Source organism: Haliotis asinina, chromosome 8, assembly GCF_037392515.1.
Source record: "Haliotis asinina isolate JCU_RB_2024 chromosome 8, JCU_Hal_asi_v2, whole genome shotgun sequence".
NCBI lineage: Eukaryota > Metazoa > Mollusca > Gastropoda > Lepetellida > Haliotidae > Haliotis > Haliotis asinina.
This window is the reverse complement of record NC_090287.1, coordinates 46,133,219-46,156,227: the sequence shown is the minus strand read 5'-3', so window position 1 is coordinate 46,156,227 and position 23,009 is coordinate 46,133,219. Positions and strand designations below refer to the sequence as shown.

The 23,009-nt window shown below is 38.9% G+C and overlaps 1 protein-coding gene across 1 annotated transcript in view; it reads left to right on the top strand.

The window, feature by feature from the left end:
• LOC137295441 (unconventional myosin heavy chain 6-like) overlaps positions 1-23,009 on the top strand; it is a 468,840-nt gene that overhangs the window by 393,685 nt on the left and 52,146 nt on the right. Inside the window, exons 35-36 of the mRNA XM_067826813.1 lie at positions 18,478-18,559; positions 19,126-19,226. Coding sequence (XP_067682914.1) covers positions 18,478-18,559; positions 19,126-19,226 — 183 coding nt within the window. The remainder of the gene's footprint in view (positions 1-18,477; positions 18,560-19,125; positions 19,227-23,009) is intronic.

Sequence of the window (23,009 nt, the reverse complement as noted above, 5' to 3'; positions counted from 1 at the left end):
CTGGCCTCACAAGTTTAAAGAACCTCCTTGTTTCCCTCTACCTCTCTTACCACGACCTCAACCTCTAACTGGATGAAAACTGTCAGCTGCGGGGGTGTCCCTCTGTGCCTCCAGGGCTGTGAGTCGGTCCAAGATCTGTCTCAAGATTTCATTCTCAACAGGAGGTGGTGGTGGCTGTTGTCGCCTAAGTTCCAACTTGTCCAATTTCTTGATAACATCTGACAACTGTTGTGCTATCTTGTTAGAAGAATTTGGGTCGGAAGTCTGTGGTGGGTCTGTCATCTTTGGTTGATGGATAACCTTGACCTTTGACTTATGTCCATGCTGGGCACTACCCTGTAGCTCATACTCTATCTCCCTGACAGTCTGTATAATATCTTCAAAGCCTTGTCCAGAATGAAAAGCAGGTCTCGTGGCATTTTTCAGAGGGTCTCTCGCCAGGCCAGTCCGAATAATTGCCAACTGTTGATTCACTATCACTAGACTATAGCGCACCCTAACTAGAACATGTCAAACTATGTGGTAATAACCAGATGAAGTAGGAATTCAACCAAACACGAGGCAAGCAAAGAACCACTTAAGTCTGGACCATAAACACGATCAAAATACAAACCAGAATGAATCCACAATGACCTGAGTATCTAAGTAACTGGCCACATGGAAAATATGGTACAAACACTAACATATTTACTCTAGGAAATATGCAAACCCGCTACCAAGTAAACAAACACAACATGTAAACAAAGGAAGCAAATGTCACCTGATGTATACTGAAAATACAAAGGTGTAAAGCATATACCAACAGTGAAAGTGAATAGTAAAGAGAAGTTATTACTGTTGACGAAGGCAACGAAGATGTCAAAAGTAATAATAAAGCAAAACAACAAAGAACCTATCTAGTTTATTGAACTAGCTTGAAGATGCTAAGCTAAGTGTACCAGAAATCACACCATGCCGGATGTTTTCAAATTACATGAGGAACGCGGAAGTATAAGTCTGAAATATAGACACGCGAAAATAGGTTACAAGTGTGAGGCACGGTCATGACCCGAAACACGTGAAATTGTAAACAACACGAAATACGTGGAAAGGTGTACTATAAAGTTTTTAGTATAAGTGCAACTGAGATGTATTCACGCACACTCTCAATCACTCGATGATATGAATGGATAAAACCAAGTTGAATAAAACTAACCCAAAAGTTTAAGACACAATCTAAAATAAGTAACTGACAAAGCCCTAAGAGACAATTAACTAAAAGACATAGCTTGTGCAATGTCTTATTGTCTCTATATATACTAAACTAAGTGTGTATGAAACTAAAGGCCTGTAACCAACTAATACTAACTAAGCCTCTGCAGAGATACGCTATATTCTTACCAACACTCAGTATGTCAACTATGATGATGTGTAAGAATATATAAAATTGTTGTAAAGTGCACTTGAAACTAAACAAAGTATTTCACCTGGGAATATGAATATCACATGAAATAATTATGTCAACACAATGTTCACATACAGAGCTCGAATATCAGCCGTTAAGGAAGGTTGACGAAAATATAGTTTCAAGTCTCAAAATGTCTGAAGTCTCTCACATGAGCGTCTCCAATCCGTGGTTATCAGGTATGATTGACGAATCATGAATAGGCGAAATGTCAGGTACGTTATATGATTGGGATCACAGCAGAAATATCACATGTCCATGGGAAATCACTTGATAAAAGTCGCTGCACAGTTTTAGTGCATAAGACATGAAAAATGGATATGACTTAAAATCATACAGTGTCAGATGCTGGCATACCTATCGCTGAACTGTAGCGGTAGCATTGATGGTAGCTGACTGTGACGTTGACGGAGATGGTGACTGTATGGAAGATGATGAAACTGCTGACCCAGCGTCGATCAACTCGATGGCGTAGAAGACATCGATGATAGAAGAAGATGTGACATCATGGATGTTGTCAGTGTGGCTCGACCCTCGAATGTTACCATTGATATTATGGTCTTTACAGTCTTTGATATTGCACGTTGACTATTATGAGCAAATGAAAAGAACCAGGCATCACTCACACTTACGTGCTGGTGCTAGTGTTTTATTAGTAGTCCCGTGCAACACGATGCCTTATAGTAGATATATATTAGACATTATGATAATGGCAAAGAAAGTTGACATAAAAGGTACATACCTGTAAATATATACACCAGAGGAAAATGATGTATGACCGAGGGGTGTTAGAACTAACCTCGGTCGTGGTGTTACATGAAGTGGCAAGTAGGAAGATGCCTACGTCACGGAACAGGTAACGCACGAGCGGACACGGGACAGGTAGAGCACGAGATGCTGCTGGTAATACAACCAGAGTTAGAGTGAGCGAAGACTCGCTCGTAAATGAGCAGAGAGGAATAAAGTAGGCGATACGTAATGTATTAGTAAATACATCCGGCGACATCAGTAATCACAATGGAAAATTGTATGATTTTCAACAGAAGTCATCTTTACGATTACTATCCACAATATTATCTAGACTGATCCTGTCTCTTGTTATACACTCTCTCATGTGCTTCCTTCAGGGGTGTGCTAACAAGTGAAACAGGAAAAAAAAGAAAATTTTTTTAATTCTTCCAGTAGCATCACAAAACACAATCTGTTGCATGACAGTCTCTGAAAGCTCATGCAAACTGTGTTTCTTGCTCATGTGATTATTGCTGATGCTTTCTTGCTGTTCATCTTGTCATGCGGATGTTGGTTTCAACATTAATAGCTTGAAAGTTTGGAAGACAGGTAAATGAGGGATAAAGACGATGAGGCATCACACAGGAGAAAAGTGTGTGCAAGTTCTAGGAGAATGTAATCCACATCCTCCACACTGCCTTTTGCATTGGGGTCTCGACTGTCTGTGTGACTGTTCATCTGTCCATTTTTTTATGGAACATTTTGGCCTTAGTCTAATGGTTTCTAGAGCAGAACTCAAAACTGTTCAATATCTTTCTGCAAAACCTAAAGTGGTGCCTTTTACCCTTTACAGGTTTTTGTGATTTATTATTTTCTGGGTTTCCATGGTAATGTTTTGGACTATTCTCAAAATGGAGGGATGAACTTCGTTTCCAGAGCAGAACCCAAAATTCATCCAACTTTTTTCAGCAAAACTTGGTAGATGTATCAGTCAGAACCTAAAGTGGTGCCTTTTGCTATTTACAGGTTTTTGTGATTTCTTATTTTCTCGATTTCCATGGAAACATCTGCCAGCAAAACTTGGTAGATATGTGTGGCAGACCACAAAGTGGTGCCTTTTGTTATTTACAGGTTTTTGTCATTTATCGTTTTTCCAGTTTCCTTGAAAACGATTCTGACTTAATCTCAAAATGGAGGGATGGGCTTCGTTTCAGGAGCACAACTCGAAAACCCTTTCATATCTATCAACAGATCTTGGCAGATATGTGAGACAAGTCTTGAAGTGGTGCCTTTAGCTGTTTACAGATATATGGCATTTATATTTTTCATGATTTCCACAGAAATGATTCAAACTAAAAAAACATCAAGTAATTGTCAGATGATGACTCATGTTTATAGGTTTACATGTTTAGATAAACCTGATCATACTGTATTAGAGAAACCAGAGCTTCTGTCATTTAACAGGTCTCTTGAACCGCTAAGGGCCCACAAGAGAAGTTTTGAGCAGTGGATTTAGAAGACACTAAACACAAGTCCATGATGCCAGCCAGTGATTAAAGCAATACCTTCAGGCAATCCTGAATCTAACTCTTTGTTATCCTTGTGTTAAGTGCTCAAAATCCTATTATACACCAAAAACATTGAAAAGCCTTTTTGGGAAGATGTTACTCTGGTATGATTTAAACATGTTTATTTCCAGATTGGTAAACAAGCATAAGCTTATAAAAATACCGCTCAGGGATACAGTGGAAAGAGGAGTAAACATGCCATGATGAATGTACATTGTGGATGCTATGCAGTGGTGCAAAAACAAGAAGTAATGCCAATCTTTGTTAAACTGTATGCATATATGTAAGTCATACAGGCAAGCTATTTTGGATCAAATCTGCCTGTGTGGGTTTGATTATAAGCAGTGACATCTGATACTCTAGGTAGAACAAGGTTGCTAAAATAACTTCTTGTAGTGTTATTAACCATTTTGTAAAACATAGTCATTTTATGAAAGTATCTTCTATGACACAGTGGGTGACAATATTATATAATGACTGGTACCCAGAACTGTGCCTCACACTGTTCTTAAAGCATCAAGATTAAGCTTTTCAAATACATCAGCTTGCTATTTGGTACAGTTATCCCACATATGACTGCCAAAATCAAAAACTGGTGATTTGAACTGTTAGTACATGGTTTCTAGTGCTTTCCTGTTTAAACAATATTTTAGACTTCATGGACGGTCCACCACTGGCGCAGTCTAAGTAAATTTAGCCCCCGTGTCACCAGTGTAGCCCCAGGTTACCTGATGCAACCTCCTACTAGGGTTGTTAGACCCAGTGTAGCCCCAGGTTAGACCCAGTGTAGGAGTGTAACAAATAGCATTGGGACTAAGTTTACTGACGATTGGTGCAACTTTTTGTCCCCCCTCATGTAATGTCTGTCCGTCCGTAATCATTTTGTTTCCGGAGCATAAGTCAGAATGATCTCAACCTACAGTTGTGCCTTTTGCTATTTACAGAATGTTTGCATTTTTCTTTTTTTTTTGTTTTTCCAGGGAACATTTTGGTGTTAGTCTAGTGGTGGGGCAGGCTTCGTTTCCGGAGCAGAACTCAAAATCCGTTCTATATTTTGCTGCAAAACTTGGTAGATATACCAGTCAGAAGCTGCAGTGGTGCCTTTTGCTAGTTACAGGTTTTTGTGATTTCCTAGTTTCTCGGTTTCCATGGAAACGATTCAGACTTTGTCTCAAAAGTGAGAGGTGTTTTGTTTCCGGAGCAGAATTCAAGAAATTCTTAATATCTGTCAGTGTAAACTGGTAGATACAGTATGGTTCAAAATTATTGAGAATAGCTAAAGCATTTCATATTATTAAACGAGAACAAATCAGATAAAACTGAATGTATTGTGAAAGTGAACTGACCTTTTCATGTTGTGTAGGTAACAATTTAATATTTTATCAAGTCTCCTTGAGCTTCACGGCACAGTCTAAGACGGGTAGGCATACTTCCTATCAGAGAGGTTAGTGTCTCGTGAGTTATGCTGTCCCAGTATCGGACCACTTCTCTCTTCATGTCTTCAATTTTTGTCAGCCCCTTTTGATTCACACATTCCTTCATCATCCCCCAAATGTTCTCAGTGGGATTTAAGTCAGGACTATATGCAGGAAATGGTAATGCAGTCACATTTTTCTCCTGAAACCACTGCTTGGCATGTTTTGCGGTGTGTTTAGGATCATTATCTTGCTGCAAATTCAGTCATTTCCATAAAACACATGTGCACTTGGAAGGAGAAAATTATCTAATATGTTAGTGTAGCGTTGACTTGTCAGATTTCCCTCAAACACACACAGCGGGGTCGTTCCTAATAAGGATATCCCTCCCCATACATGAAACTTTGGGCTGTATTTAGGTCGTCGATACAACGGTGCTGACGCAGACTTTGTCCATATTTTCACATTATTGGGATATACCCATATTGAGCTTTCATCAGTAAAAATCACATTTTCCCAGTCAAAGTTTTCATGTGCCAAACACCACTCAACACGCCTGTCTTTATGTTCTTGTTTCATGAGAGGAGAAGGAATTCCAGTCTTTTTCTCCCATCCAAGATCAATCAAATTTCTTCTAACTGTAGATTTTGATACAACTGTTGATCCCCTTTCTATCATTTCATACCTGATGTTGGACATGCTTGCCCTTTGCTTTTTAGACGCTAAAATTCCCAGCCGGACGCGATCTGAGAAGTCCAATTTTCTGGGTCTCCCTGCTCCTTTCTGGTGCCCAAAATCCTTTCCCTCTTTAAAATTCTTCCTTATCCTATACACAGTAGAAAGAGGAGTTCCTGTTCTCTGTGCCAATGTATTTACATCATCAATTCCTTGATTACACAACTCAAAAATCAACCTTGATTTATCTTCAGCAGACATTGTTGACAGTGCTGAGGAAAATGACGTCTGCTACAAATTCAGGGGGGGTAACTCTAATTGTACTATACTCAGTAGGCCAAGATGAGTTACCTCCCTTATACCATTACTTAGTTTTAAGTATCAGTGAATCAGTTGAGGTGTTAGGATAGCTCAAAGTAAGAAGAAAAATTCTCAATAATTATGAACCAGACTATATATGTGGCAGACCCCAAAGTGGTGCTTTGGTACTTACAGGTTTCTGTGATTTATTATTTTCTCAGTTTCCATGGAAACGGTTCAGACTTTGTCTCAAAAGTGAGAGGTGTGTTTTGTTTCCGGAGCAGAACTCAAAAACTTCTCATTATCTGGTATAACTTGGATTTGTGGCAGACCCCAAAGTGGTGCCTTTTGCTATTTCCTTTTTTTCTTTGATGTATTATTTTCTCGGTTCCCTGAACATGTTGCTGACTTCGTTTCCGGAGCACAGCTGGAAAACCATTTCATATCTTTCAAAAGATCTTGGCAGATATACGAGACAGATCTTGAAATGGTGACTTTTTCTGATTACAGATATATGGCATTTATATTTTTCATGAATTCCATGGAAACAATTCAGACATGGTCTTAAAACACAATTAGTAACTGTCCGATGATTTGTCCTTTCAAATATGTTGGGGCCGGGGGGTATGTCTTCTTTTGATGACTCTTGTTTAGCACAGTCATTAACGTGTTCCTTCCATGAGCAATTATGCTCAAGTAGAAGACCTAAATGTTTACGAGTTTGAATGGATTTAATGACATTGCCATTTATGGTTAGATTCGGCATCAAAGTCGGTTGCAATTTACGAGTATTGATTCTGTCTTGTTGGGATGAAAAGATAGACAGCCCCAGTACTGAACCCTGGGGTACTCAGCTAAAACAGCTTTATTATCAGATCTAAGTCCATTAATTACAACACATTCTCTATTTTCAAGATAACTCTCAAACCATTTTAATGAATTACCCTTATGCCATTTCTCTCTAATGTATAAATGATACCCTTGTGCCAAGCTCTGTCGAATGCTGTACTTACTATCTCTATTATCTCTAAATGTCATTATCTCTCAAATAATTGAGCACATGTTTGAAAGCACACTTTTCAAAGATTTTTGCCAGACAGTTTGTGAGTGCAACGGGTTTGCAATTGGAACAGTCATTAATCCTCTCAATGCTACTGTCGAACCCATTTGACAGGAGTGCAGGATAATGACATCTCCAAATAAAACTTGCAGTAATTATTCAAAGAGTCGGATCTATGTGTCATATGAATTCTGTATGGAATGTACTAATTCTCAGCTTTATAAATATATAATCTTCAATACGTTTATATACCATAACACGAAATGCCTGTGAATTAAAAATGTGATCGCCAAATTTCTCGGCACGCAGTCGAAAATGACGGCCATTGTTGACTTCAAGCACACAAAGTCAAGTGGTACCCAGTCTGATATTTTCTTCATCATGAAATATCTTTTGATAGCTTAATCAATAATTTTTGTTCTTTGATGAAGTGAAAGCTCATAAGTTTTGCATTTTCTAAAAATTAGTAACTTTTGGCTTAAATAATTATAGCCAAAGCCAATCTCAATGTTACATCATTGATTGGACAAACAGGAACAATCATGGCAACGGCGGTAAACAAACAACTCCACATGTATCGTGATGCCGAAGAAAATGTGCCATCCTTTTGACATATCCAACTATTTTATCTGGAATTAATTACATGGTATGAATAGTTAAATGTTATTGTTTCTGCAAAGAAATTACCATGTTTAGCGAGTTTATTTTGATTTTGTTTAATAAACATTCCAACATTCACAATGTTGACAGCCGTATGTGACCCGAAAGGGCGTGGCCAAACTCGCAGTTTTTCTAAGTGACAAGGCACGAAGGATGTTTGAAAATGCGTGTTCATAAGCAGAATCTGAGCTCCTATACATTGAGAGAAAATGACTCAATACCTATATAATGCAGGTCATGAAACAATATCTCAATATTTGTAATTGTACCTGCCTTCGATGAAACCGGAAGCACGTACACGGCATGGCACTCATGGAGGTAAAATATACATTTTCTAAATTCATTCAAATTCCCGTAAGATCCATACTATACACCATAATTACCTTTCAATCATCTTCAATTGTTTATTGTTAGTTGTGTTCAATAGCAATTGTCATTTGGTGCTTGTGTTGTAGTGTTTTTCTTCCTCAAGTTAGAGGTCGATGCATTGAACTATAGCAAATCCGAAGTCGATTTTTGTGGTCCTTTTTTTTTAAAGAATGTTCTGACAGGGGGAGACTTATAAATTGTCAGTGTGTCATAACAACAACATTATATTGTTCTGTGTATATCGGCATGAGAAGTACAATTTTGATGATTGAAGATGTCATGAATGAAATCTAATTTCCTTACGCGGAAACAAATGAAACCAGAGCCAGAGTGACAATGTAACATATATATAGGTTTCATGAAAATTAACGGCTGGTTAGAAAACAACTGTCATCGTCTTTGTGAATCAGTGTTTATTTTAGACATTAAAACAGCTAAGCATCACATATTTTGTTAACGAATTTGGAGCAAAATTTAAATTATTCTGTTACTTCAAAAAGCAAAGCTTTCAGAGTTAAATTCTACCAACTGTACTGCAGGTAATGTTTTTTCAGATCAAATTGTTTGACGTGTGTGCACATTTGTATAAAAAAAAAATAATGTCATGTGTCTCAGTCCGTGACTCCATACAGCTTTCAGATATTGCACTAGTGCAACCTGAACTGCAAAATGTAACCTCATATTTATGCTCATACTTTTACCTACTTGCACCCTGTCTATGTTCATATTTTACGGTAAATAGGGACGATAGAAGCTTCCTTCCACACTTGGGGAATGGTATTTTCAAAAAGGGATTGGTCAGAGATATCTGATAGAGGAGCAGCTTTTTAACTTTTGTATGAATAGAAACCATGTTGAAAACATTTGAGATTTTACATGTCTACCAATTTTGTAACAGTTAGTTACATAGGCTTATTTTTCTTGTGGTATTGAAACGAATGAAAAATATGTGGGACATCAATTACTTATAATTTTAAATGTTTTGAAATGCTCAAAGAGGATTTTAATCTTCATGCACATACTTTTTCGACTTCCTTTTAAATACATACCGAAACAATGCCTTAATCTTCTTAAAGCTACACTTGTTGTTGATGAATTAGTTACAACAAACTGTCCTATTCTTAAACAAATATGTAACTCGGCTGACTGTAAATTTGTTCATTCACAGCTGTATGACAGTCATGGAGTATCATTAGGTAATCGTCACCAGATGGGAATCAAAGCTAATAACTGTTTGGTTTGGTCTACTAACACCTACAGGGAAAAAATAGATAAAGGGAATAAAATAGGGAACAAAGTTTGTTGTGACAGCTTTATGCTTACCTGTACATACTTGGACTAAGCTGTTAGCGTGCACTAATGCCTACTCTGGGATTAGGGGAGTGGAGGGCAGTAGTATAGGGAACAGAGGTATTGGACCACGTCTGATATTTATAAGCCTTTATCTATCAAAAGAAGCCTTTATCTATCAAACGAAGCCTTTGTAGCCCCTTTTTCCCCTCCCCTTTTATTGACTACTTTTTGTTCGCATCCCAAATTTACTGGCCAGAAAGATTGAAAGAAAAAAAAATTATTAAAGGGGTCAGTTTGTAGCCACAGTCCCCCAAGGGAGACTTAGAAAGATGTTGCACATTTCTCCTAAGGGCAACTGCATCAGTGCCATCGCTTGCCTTAAGAGTGCCCCGTCCAGAAAGGTCCTTTTCAAAGACCCAACTCATATGATCTTGATCCTTTGCTTCACGAAAGGTGCAAGGACCATCAAGTGTCCATGCTTCACGAAAGCAAGGGATCCCAGGAAGCAGCGGTGGGATACGAACTCACTGAGCAACTGTACACAATAAGGCTGCACCACAACCAATTGCGCCACTGAGGACCGATAGCAATGGGAGCTGACTGGCACTAGCATGTTGCCACCAGTCTGGCCTGGTATTCGTAACACTTGTATAGAATTATATTCTGAGGGGATTAAGGATATGAGAAGGGTGCCTTTGTTAGTAATTTTGGAAACAAGGTCATTTTGATTAGAAACGATGTAAGGGTTTCTTAGTTTTGTCTTAATTAACCATTCAAGCTCTTTAACATCTGTTAGTGGCATTCGTTTGTATACTCTATCTTTTATGTGTAAGATGTATGAGGTGTCTTCCTCGCTTCCTAAATTGAAATCCTCTGTGTCTCCTAGATCAGCGAGTGTTACATTGGATACCATTAGTTATATAATACTGTTAGAAAATAGTTTTAAATTGTTTTTCTGATAATGTCTCGTGTATGAACTTCAAACCAATAAAACCGATGTGCTCGGTTAGAAAAATCTTGTTTAGACTTAGTGTCTTACACTATCACTGTGACATCTCGCAAACTGGTGTGTGAAACACCCCCCACCCGTACGTAAATTGAGCAAATGCAACCCTGGTGTTTTTTAACCCATCAGAGTTTGATTCCTTTCACAATCTCAATATCGCTCTACGGTGGTTCACCTAGTAAAACTTGCATGGCCAGCGTGGTATTATCCGAGAGGCTTTGTAGGAGGATAGCTACACCAGCAAATTCAGTAACCAACTGCAATACTGCGTTCTCCCCAGGTTTACATGACAGCATGTGGACTTCTCTACTAGAGGCTGATGTGATGATAACACTATGTCTCTGTGATGGGACGTAAGCCACGAGCAGGGTTCCATTGTTTACGGCTTTGTTTAGGTAGTGGTCTTTGTTTTCCATGAAAACATATGATGAAATTAGTGTTATGTTGAGAAGCCAGTTGATATGAGCTGGGTAACATCGTCCACTTGTTGTCGTCAGTGTGTATTAGATGGTATGGTTTGTTTTGATAAGTATCTGTAGGCCTATCAAAGTCTTCTAAATCAAACAATTTACCACCAAATGATGGTTGTATTAACCACTCACCTGCGTTGTTGCGAATTATATTGTATGGTGTGAAGTTGACAGAACCAAATGTATCTAGTTTAAAAGTACCACCAGATCCACCTGCGGCTGAGACTTCAACTCGTTTGTACATGTTGTTCATAAGATTAAAAGCATATATTTTACCATCTATTCCTGCGTCATCAAACCCTCTAGTATCACCTAAGTCAAATAAACCATCTTTTTATTTGCATTCCTGGTCCTTGATTACTGGCCATTTTGTATATGTACAGTTATGCTTAGGTAACCTATATTTACAGTATTGTTTTTTGTATCTAAAATTGATACTTTTAATTCGGGAATATTACCATTTGTTCATTTTTTATACTGGTGCGATGAAAATGACTCGGTGCGAACCTCATTGTATTATTCTGTTTTAGCCAGGACAGCCCTCAACCACGTGGAAGGACATTCATTTTATTTTATTTGATTAATATTTTCCATTATGTGTTAAGCTGGTCAAGATGAACGCATAGCTTGTGGTATGGAATTAGCTCTGGAACTTTAATACCAGTGCTGATATTGCCAGGGGATAATACATTTAAAGCTGGATTCATCCCTAGCGTATTCGCCAACTGTTCAATGATTCCCACCATTTCTTTTCCTTTTGTGTTATCAAACGTCACTCTTCCCTTTTGAGTCAGTTATTGTAAGTTCACCTCCTGTGGGTTTGAAAATTTCATCATTGAGAGAACACACGCTTTAGTAAACATCCTCTATTGTGTGTATATGATTACTGATTATAATTCTATTATTGTTTTTTTATTTTGTTTGTCCATCGTGGGTAGTAGGTGATATCACATAATGCCAACTTACTTGTGTTGTCAAAGACACAAGTAAGTTGAATGGGCTCATCTGGAAGTGTAATGTACATATTATAATATAAATTATATATAATAATAACATGCATAAACCCGAAGTACGTTATCCTAAAAACAACCACATAAATACCTCCGACTTCACACACATGAAAATCGTGGTGTCCTGTGGGGACGCCCCATAGCCCTGCGGACAGCCAACTGCAAGTTATTGTGGAGACCCCCATGGTTTGTATTTTATAGCCAGATTTATGGATGTGTTTGAACATTATGGGTTTTCTGTCACGAATGTGAAAACGGTACATGAATGGTTTAACAACCCGATGAAGTTCTGGCAGAATCAATTCAATTTCGCTGTGTGGAGCGCAACTACTGGATGCGGCTTGGCTTTGACAGACACTAGACGGTATGAACTGAGTAAATCTGTGTTTACATTTCATGTGTACTACCATATCAGACGTATTCTCAAAGAAATAAGCGCACCTCAAGATAAGGCATGGAATGCAATAAACAATCCGTATTATAGACGGGCATACGAACGAGTTTGTAATGAATTTCGGTGTTGATCCGAATACAGACTGGCGTTTGCCAGGACCGAATCATGGATTAGGAATTCCTATCTCTCTCTTGCAGAAGCCAGCTACGATGTGGTTAAAAAATGGGGTTACAAGTCATATCACTACTTCAAAACAATGAGTGGGGTGACCGTTACATGGCTTTTGATGACAGCAAGGATTACAACGTTTGGAAGTTTAAACAGGGGCCAGGCGATGATTTGAAATATTTTATGCTGGATACATTGAAAGGATACACTCGCGCTGGTATTATTTCGTTTAAACAATTCGATTAGAACATATGTGTGGGCTAATCTTGGCGCTCAATCGCAGACGTGCTCCAGCATCATAGGTCGTGGAACAGCTTATGACACGCAGAAACAGTTCATGGCTAACATTGAGGATGCAATAGCATCACCGGTAGATCTACCTAGTTTTATAAAACGATACCAGGACACCTTACAATACACCAGGTCAAAAGGAGACTACGTGTTCGGTGGGGGTTTGTACATGGCTCCAAGCCACAGGCATCTGAGAATCAATAAAATAGTGGGCTACAATGAAATAATCATTGCCACAGCCGACCAAAAATTAGGTGTTAATGCTGATATAAACGTCTCCCACATACCCCCACACTGGTGAAAATGGTATAGTGCAACCATCACCAGTGCCAGCGACAATCGCAAGTCACCCACACGGTCTCCCCCACAGTGCAGGCAGTCAACCAGCAACATATCGATCGTAAAACAGCTCTGACCGTTGGAGGTGTCGTGGTCGGTGGCCCCCCACACCCACTAGTTGCGGACAGCCGACCACAGGTCACCGCAGGACCCGTCTAGCTGCAACATACACCAGCCCAGCCATGGCAACGATGAATGCCCACAGATTTTGACTAAGCCACGTGGCAGTTTTGCCAAGCGCACTGAGCAGCCACAATGTGATACTTCCTAGGATACCAGGCAGGGCTTCCACAGCCTTACCAGCGAGTGTAGCCAGGACTTCCCCGTGTGATTTCAGAGGTCTTTTTTATCCAGTCTCTGATGTCACCACTGCTTGGCGGTGTGGTGCCCCCCACTTGTGGTCCTGCGGACAGCTGACTGCATGTCCCCTCCAGTAACTGATAATGCAGCATTTGATATATGATGAAGCCCAATGCCGTTAAAACACTAGCAATGGTGATGCCTTGCTCACGGAACAATATTCGAATCCTGTTGGCTAAAGTTGTATCCGCGTTTAGTATTCTATCGATTGTTTCCCGAATGCAACTGATCTGAGTTCCAAGCTGTTCACAATTCGAGGAAGCGGATTCCAATAGTGCACCCCTCTCATCTTCTAAATCGTCTTCTGTTTCGCTGACTTTTTCATGAGCTATGTGCTCGTCGAATTCGTTCAGTTTTCCCATGTTGTTCACGAGTTCTTTAGTTTTTCACGTATAAATTCAGAACCATGGCGACTGGCTAGAGTTGGCAAGGCGAGTGGTTTTCTAGTGCATTTGTTAACAAGGTCAAACCCTGGGTTATCCTTAAGACATAGAACACCATAATCATCTAAGATAAACTTTGAATAGTCTCAGTACATAGGCTTGATGTAATTTTTATCTCTTTTTAATCCATCATAATAATCGTCTACTGTTTGGTTTAGTAGTAGGGTTCTCTGGGATTTAGTAGTGAATGAAGTATCTTCATCGTAATCAACATCAGCAGGAGCAGTAGCTCCAAAATCATCCATCTGAAAATCATCCATATTTTGAAATTATATTATATTAAATATTAATATGTATAATGTCTTACACTAGAAATCTAAATCCTTTTCGAAGATTAAGAGAACCACTAGGCGTCATAGCTGTGCGCAAGTCGGTTACTATTATGAACAACCCCAGCAAGATAGACCAGAACCAAACACTGTTGGTTTGATTTCCAAACTTGGGCCAGAACGACATCATAGTACTTGGTACGGCACGCTTCATGTTTAACAACACTTTGACTTCAGGCAACGACAAATGCGAGCTAGTGGATAATGTGGGTCGTGCTGTAGTCAAGAAGGTCATTATAAAAATTAGCGGCAACAAGGTGCTTAGCATAGACCACAGCGATATATATTACTGTTATGCAGACCTGTGGAAAAGTGAGGAAGAACCTGAAGACAACATATATCAGGGACTCGGTATGCTTGATATATCGTTCCACCACATTCTTTTTCACACTCTTAGCCTTTCTTATTTCAGCGTCGTCTGCTTCCTTGATAGAATACATCTTGGGTCTCAAGCCAACATATTCAGCAATTGGTGTGCCAGCACTTTCATCTTTCCTAATGATTTCATATTGGTTTGACTGTGCATGGGGGTGATCTCTAGGGTAATCACTGGTATCGTACATTGCAAATCCTTCAGCATCTGGTCGCAGGTAACCCAGATGACGAAAGTGACCGGCCCGCAATACTGATACCTCTCCAATCAGAGAACTCCTAGTACACGCTCAAATGGATAGCTGAAACGTGGCAATTAGCCACAACAGACAAACTGATGGACTGACTGACTGAACTAGGAAATATTGCTACAGGATTTACCTTCTCATGTTTCCGGAATGCTGAAATTCTTTTTTCTGATGGTTCTGAATAGGTATTTTCTTTGTATATGAAGGTGTGAAATGTTTTACATAATTCACTCTGCCATCTCTGTCAATTCTTTTAAAGACCATGTTCAGTTAGGATATACAGTTGGTAGCAATACAGCAAAACCCTCCTGGCCAGGAAGTTTAGTGATCCTAAACCTAAATTATTCTGATGCACATGTCAGGTACTGTGGAATACCCCAGGGGTCAGTACTGGACCTTGTCCTCTTTTCACTTTACATCATTCCTCGTGGCAGTTTAATCTGTCAACATAGATTGAATTTTTATTTGTATACCCCCCACATGTCCCCTGCCATGATATTGCTGGAATATTGCTAAAAGCAGCGTGAAACAACTCAAACACTCATCTGTGTGCTGTCAATAATCAGCTCTGTCAAGTCAAGTTGGGCACATGGTATTTGTTAACGGATATCAAGCAGCTTTCCTAAACTGAATTCTGAAAAAGCCAGAAAACATCATTATCAGCACGAAGCAGCAGCGTCTTGAAGTCCCTGAAACACCCATCACCAAAGGAAACTGAAATGTCTTCCCCTCTGATTCTGTCTTGCAGTCATGTTTGACAAAAGCCTGTCACCCAAAACCCATGCACTATTAGTAGCTAGAAGTGCTAACATCCATACTTGTAAAGGTCCCGGGGTAGAATAGGCCTTCAGCAACCGATGCTTGCCATAGAAGGCAACTATGCTTGTCGTAAGAGGTGACTAACAGGATCAGGTGGTCAGGCTCGCTAACTTGGTTGACACACATCATTGGTTCCCTTTTGCGCAGATCGATGTTCATGTTCTTGGTCACTAGATTGTCTGGTCCAGACTCGATTATTTACAGAGCGCCGCCATATGGCTGGAATATTGCTGAGTGCAGCGTAAAACGAAACTCACTCACTCACTCACATCCAGGAACATTTTTCTTGAGTTTAACCTTGAGGAATCCAGGCAAAGGGTTCAACAGAATGATTCAACAGAACTGTGAATGATCATCAATCTGACGATCCGAAACTGGAAATGCTGAAAGGTGAAATGCTGACACAAGAAGTCCATATGGAATTCTGCAAGACCCATATCTACACATACCTACCCATCCAGTCTTGGGCTGTTAATAATAATAACTGCCCCAGTTCTGATGTGTCTCCATCTGCAAGGCATCAGGATCGACATCAAACAACTCAACCCGACAGAGACAAACAGAGATCAAGGTTTAACTACATCCCTACAGATTATGATCAACTAATCAGGGCCAATCATAAATAATCTACCCTTTGTTTATCTGGCTTCAATCACATCTGTATCACAACAAGCCTCATTATGTCAACACATTGTACATAAACGTCTTCAACTGTGTGAACTCATATACCAGTTTGTGTGTGTGTGTGTGTGTGTGTGTGTGTGTGTGTGTGTGTGTGTGTGTGTGTGTGTGTGTGTGTGTGGGTGTGTGGGTGTGTGTGTGGGTGTGTGTGTGGGTGTGTGTGTGTGTGTGGATCTTCTCTTACATGTTTCAATTGTATCTTCAGGGAGATATCATTCCAGTTAAACAGATTGTGATGACGTTACTTTTGTCATGACGTATATGTGTATATAGTGAGTGTATGGGTTTACTTTTTATCATAGTTACAATTGCCATTATCTAGCCTCATGTAAGAATGTCGAGTTTTGATTGGTCCATGTGACTCTGATAAAATACCATGTACATCCATAACAATCCGTGAGCGGGAGTATAAAAGTCGTGTAATCCCGCTGTGAAAGTCATATCACCCCGCTACGCCCCCTACGTGAGAAAAGCGTGCATCGACAAGCCTTTAGTAACGTGCGGTGCATTGAGGTCAAACTATCAGCTGTTGTCAACATGGCAGCAATGAAACGATGCGTGTTGGTTTTTTTTGATTTAGTGAAAACATTCAGCTAGATAAATGCGTTATCACATCGTGGTGAGCGAAATAAGGGTTTTATCAGTTCCTTGTAAGGTTGTACCTTGTAAGGTTGTATACAAACCCCATATTTCCTTCAACACGATGTGATAATTTATGTAATTCAAGTAGGAGATAAACGTCATCTGTTGGCCAATTTCCGGGTGTTACTGAACATTTGAAGCATGGGAATACATTTGGAACTGATGACGTCAATCAGCATTAAAATGAATCGATGTAATGTAATAACTACGATAAAAAGTAAACACCAAATCCGTAAATTAAAACACATATTGACATGTGCCAAATTCAACTCATGTATTAAACCTACAAAATTCAGTGTCTCAAAGTGTAAATGGGGAATTTGTGGAACTTGTGAGTATATACTTGAAAGTTCATGTATAAAGTTCAAAAACAGGAAACAAATGTTTAACGTACGCTCTAACATTAACTGCTCTGCAAAACTTATTATTTATGTTATTGTATTATATATTGTGTCATGAAGAATACACTGGACAAACGGAGTGCTTGAGGGACAGAATGCTCATCCATAAACAGCAGATTAAGGACCCCAAAACCAGGTGCATCCCCTTAATCGCTCACATAGACAAATGCCCAGCAGGACAGGAAATAAAATTCAAAATATTCCCTTTTTATAAAATGAATACTGCTGATGCCATGCAGTGTAAAGCTGAAGAAAACCTTTTCCTTAAAGAACTGTTTCCATTGTTGAATCAGTAATGCAGTGTATTTGAATTATGCTTGTTTTCCTTATGCTTCTAGTACTGTCAGTTTTAAAGCTGACAATGTGACGTCATGGCAATGCCACGCAGGAACATTTGTATACAGTTGTATTGTGATGTCAAGACAAAAGTGACGTCATAAAGTCTGTTTAACTGTAATCACTTCTCTCTGAAGATACAATTGAAACATGACTTTAGATTTGCATGCCCTGGGCGTTTGGTTAGGTTAGGACAATGGATTTTCACCATCCCTTCCCTGACTTTTTTCGTGAGGATCAAGAAAAAACAATAGCTAGCCTTCTTCATTGTGGAAGTGCAACCCCCTGCTTGTGGGTGAAAATTTTACTCTAAAACAATTGAGATATCATGTTTGTGCAATGACAGGCCAAACGTGTCACTGTGAGAAGAAATTCAAGGGAAGTTAATAAAACAATCATCATTGAGGGTGAGGCCACACTGAACTTGGATCAGAGTGATTATTGTCATCCTGGAAAACGTTTCTTGATGCCTCAACTGGTAGACTATGACTTAATAACATGCACTTAAAGTTGATGGGCTTTAAAATTGACATTTTAGTTAAACCTGTGGATCAGAAGCAAGTGTCAGTAAATAAGGTAACCAAGTGACAGAGGCATTTCTCTAAGAATCATTATCATTGATGATAATACATCAATTTCAACAAATTTGTTTCAGCTCACTAAAGTGGTGAAGGTGAAAATTGGCATGCGATCAGATGCTGAAGGATTTGCAATGTATGAAGTTATGAGTGGTTCAGGTATCTGCTTTTTTTACTTCAACTAACATTATAATATGTAGTTACAGTAGCAACTAGGATACTGTTTGGGATAATGAATAATGGCCTGATAATCTGCCTTTATGAAAAAAACAAAAACAAGATTGAACTGTCTGTCAATTATTTAGACAAGATGCTGGTTATGAATTTCTGTTATTTTTCAATTTATGTACTCATTGAACTGTGGAGTTAAACATCACCATTTCATTTGTAAAACCATATCATGGGAAAAGTAACATCGCTGACACCTCCTCTGTTAGATTTCATGTTTATAACAATTTAAGCTCAGGATAGTTTTCATCTTCCCCAGAATGAAAATGAACTTACAACCAAATCCTTTTTTGAAAAACTGAAACCAAACAAATGTAAGTTAACTCAAAAATATACCTTTCATCTCATTGATGTTATTGGTGAGGACTAACTGGCCAATATTCTTTTTGATTTCATTGAAAATATTGCACTATCATTCTGCAGATTACACAAGCAGATACCATGGAACATGAAGAACAAATGATGATATGTATTATATTGTTATATTATGTTGATAGAGCGATGCATGTCAGTGGATGAAAGGCTATCTGACACACTGAGCAAGTGGGAACGGCTGTCACGAAGTGGAGCTGTTAAGGACCTGAAGCTTATTTTCAAGGTAGGAATGAAAAGAGTGTCACCTGTGTTTCATATGTGTCTATTTAGTTCCAGCCTCATATTGTTATCATATAATTGTCATAGAACCAGAAACTGAAAGCCTCTGAAGATAGTGATTCTGTTTATAGTGCTGATTGACACAAAAATAGTGAAACCTAAGATGTGGAGATACAGCTGTGTTAGGTGTTTTGTTGACTTTTCTCCCTGCTATGTCCACAGTAATGAGTGTAACGAGATTATTTCTCCTCCTGAACTGTGTGTTTTATTACCATACAGATGTATCAGAGTTTGTAGTTTGTAGTGGCCATCAATGGCCACCAACTTTACATGCTTCCAGCAATCATCAGAGTGAACATCTTATCCTATTCTTGTTCATTGGTTGAGCAACACTGACAACGCTGAAGCCTCAAATTGCTTTATGGAATTACTGTAAACCTGCCTCTGATCAGGACAGCCTTTCCAGTACTATTGTTGCACGGTATTGGAGAATAATTACATGGATTGTGTTTAGAATATTCATGGTGCCTAGGAGTTCTCCCTAATTAAGATTCATGGACGTTAAGGTCTGTGGAGCAAGTTGTGTGCTGTTGTCAGGAGTGATACCAAGTATGTTCACCACTTTCTGCTAAGGTTGACTTCTGGAACTGCACACAACATGCTCCATAGATCTTGTCTTCTGTTATAGTGTCTACTCCAGGACAGCCATGTCCAAATATTTCTACAGACCAAAAACTATGTAGCCAGGCTATATGATATTTTATTATTATTATTCAATCTGCAATCTTGATCTTTATCACTTTCGCAGAGTACATTGTTTTGTCAGCTACCTTGTTCCTCTTTGTCACTTCCATCAATTACTGTATATGACATTTATGACCAATAAAGGCCATAAATGTCATATACAGTAATTACATAATGCTCTTAATCTAATACCGAAGTAATTCCCCGATGACTATAGAAACCCCTTGACAACTGGTGTTAGAATCTGGATGGAGTGACTTTCTAGCTTACTCCTGATCTTGAAACCTCTCTATGTCCCTACCATTAACATCATGTATCAAGGATGATTCCCCAAGTTCTACGTCAAAACGAAGAGATTGTAAGTGAACATGGTCCCTCAACACTGCCATCTTGAATGGAGTTTCATACAGCAACCACCTAATGGACTACCTACAAATTAAGGATGGAACAGCAAGATATGACAGACCAAGAAAGTAGGTGCGTCTCTACCATAGATATCTTATCACAGCCATCAACATGGAGATTGTGTATTCATCCAGAAGCCACCTTATGAACATCTTCAACATGGACATTGTGTACAAGACAGATCATTAGGACTTACTTATCTGTGTGTACTTAAATGAACTGAGTTCAGGATATACAATGTGTTATTGTTGATAAGTGCAACCAGGTATGTTTGATCGTAGACCAGTACATTACTACCTTCTTATGTCTATACCATATTGTATTTCGAGCATGTGAACGTTGATTACTTATATAGATATACAATGAAGTCAGAATGGAAATATTCTTTAGTCCAAATACCCATAACCACATTTTTATCATGTGGCAATATTAAGGCATTGACAGCAAAGCAATATTCAGCATTTCAGAATTTTGAAGTCAGAGTAGGGTTGTTATTAATACTTCTTTACTGGGCATAACACCCACAATACATGGGCAAACTCTGTCAACGACACAGGAATAGCCCCCATTGTAGGAGTATTATTTTTTGGGGGTGCATAGCACCTGCACTATATGGGCAAGCTCCGTCACAGACACGGGAAGACAGGGCAACAATACCCATAAGTACTGTCCGAGTCACATGGTAAAGTTACACTCCTGGTTTCAAATTTCTTAATGTGAAATACTTGCTGAGATGTTAAATGCATACTTTTTATGACGCTAATTAGTATCACTATTTTGTACTGAGCCTCACGGCAAAGCCGAAATTCTGTTTTGAAGACACTGTCTTTGAAATGTTTATTGAATGTGTCCAGAGTAGCCGATACCTGAATGTGAAATGTACGTTGCAACGATCCTTTGATTATTTTCTGATGTCGGATTGACAAGATGATCACTCTCTTACCGTCACTGCATAGATATATTTGCTGCATGGGATGTCACCTTATTCATGTATACTTGTTTGAGGTGAGTGGACTTCCAGCTCAACCCCAGGACCTTTCCTGCAAGCGGCATCATCCTGCTCGCGGTTGTCCCTACAAAGACAGTCAGAATGCCGGTCTCCACACTCACATCTCACGTACAGTATAGATATGAGCATACATATATATAGATTTTAACAACAATAGACAAGCAAAGATTCAACAATGGACAGATAGAGAAACTAATAGCACTTCCTTCTACAGCTGATGTGATGACTGACACAGCCAAGGGGGATTACCAATAAAGGTCATAAATGTCAAATACAGTAATTAATGGAAGTGACAAAGAGGAACAAGGTAGCTGACAGAACAATGTACTCTGCAGTAGTGATAAAGATCAAGATTGCAGATTGCCTTTTGCTGTGTACAGGTTTTTGTGATATATTATTTTCTCAGTTTCCATGGAAACGTTTTGGACCTAGTCTGAAAAGTGAGAGGTGTGTTTCGTTTCCAGAGCAGAACTCAAAAAACTTCTTAATATCTGTCCATAACACTTTCTAGATATGTGTTGCAGACCCCAGAGTGGTGTCTTTTGCTATGTACAGGTTTTTGTGATGTATTATTTTCTCGGTTTCCATGGAAACGTTTCGGACATAGTCTCAAAACTGAGAGGTGTGTTTCGTTTCTGGAACAGAACTCAAAAGCTGTTCAATATTTTTCTCCAAAACTTGGTAGATATATCAGTCTGAACCTATAGTGGTGCCTTTTGGTATTTAAAGGTTTTTGTGATGTCTTATTTTCTTGGTTTCCATGGAAACGTTTCGAACATAGTCTCAAAACTGAGAGGTGTGTTTTGTTTCTGGAGCAGAACTCAAAAGCTGTTCAATATTTTTCTCCAAAACTTGGTAGATATATCAGTCAGAAGCTGAAGTGGTGCCTTTTGCTTTGTACAGGTTTTTGTGATTTCTTATTTTCTCGGTTTTCATGGAAACATTTTGGACCTAGTCTGAAAAGTGAGAAGTGTGTTTCATTTCCAAAGCAGAACTCAAAAACCATTCAATATTTTTCTGCAAAACTTGGTAGATATATCAATCTAACCTATAGTGGTGCCCTTTGGTATTTAAAGGTTTTTGTGATGTATTATTTTCTCGTTTTCAATGGAAACGTTTCGGACATAGTCTCAAAACTGAGAGGTATGTTTCGTTTCCAGAGCAAAACTCAAATGCCATTCAATATTTTTCTGCAGAACTTGGTAGATATATCAGTCAGAAGCTGAAGTGGTGCCTTTTGCTATGTACAGGTTTTTGTGATTTCTTATTTTCTCAGTTTCCATGGAAACGTTTTGGACCTAGTCTGAAAAGTGAGAGATGTGTTTCGTGTCCGGAGCAGAACTCAAAAACTGTCCATTAATATCTGTCCATAAAACTTGGTAGATATGTGTTGCAGACCCCAAAGTGGTGTCTTTGTTATGTACAGGTTTTTGTGATGTATTATTTTCTCGGTTTCCATGGAAACGTTTCGGACATAGTCTCAAAATGGAGGGATGGGCTTCGTTTCCAGAGCAGAACTCAAAAACTGTTCAATATTTTTCTCCAAAACTTGGTAGATATATCAGTCAGAAGCTGAAGTGGTGCCATTCACTATGTACAGGTTTTTGTGATTTATTATTTTCTCGGTTT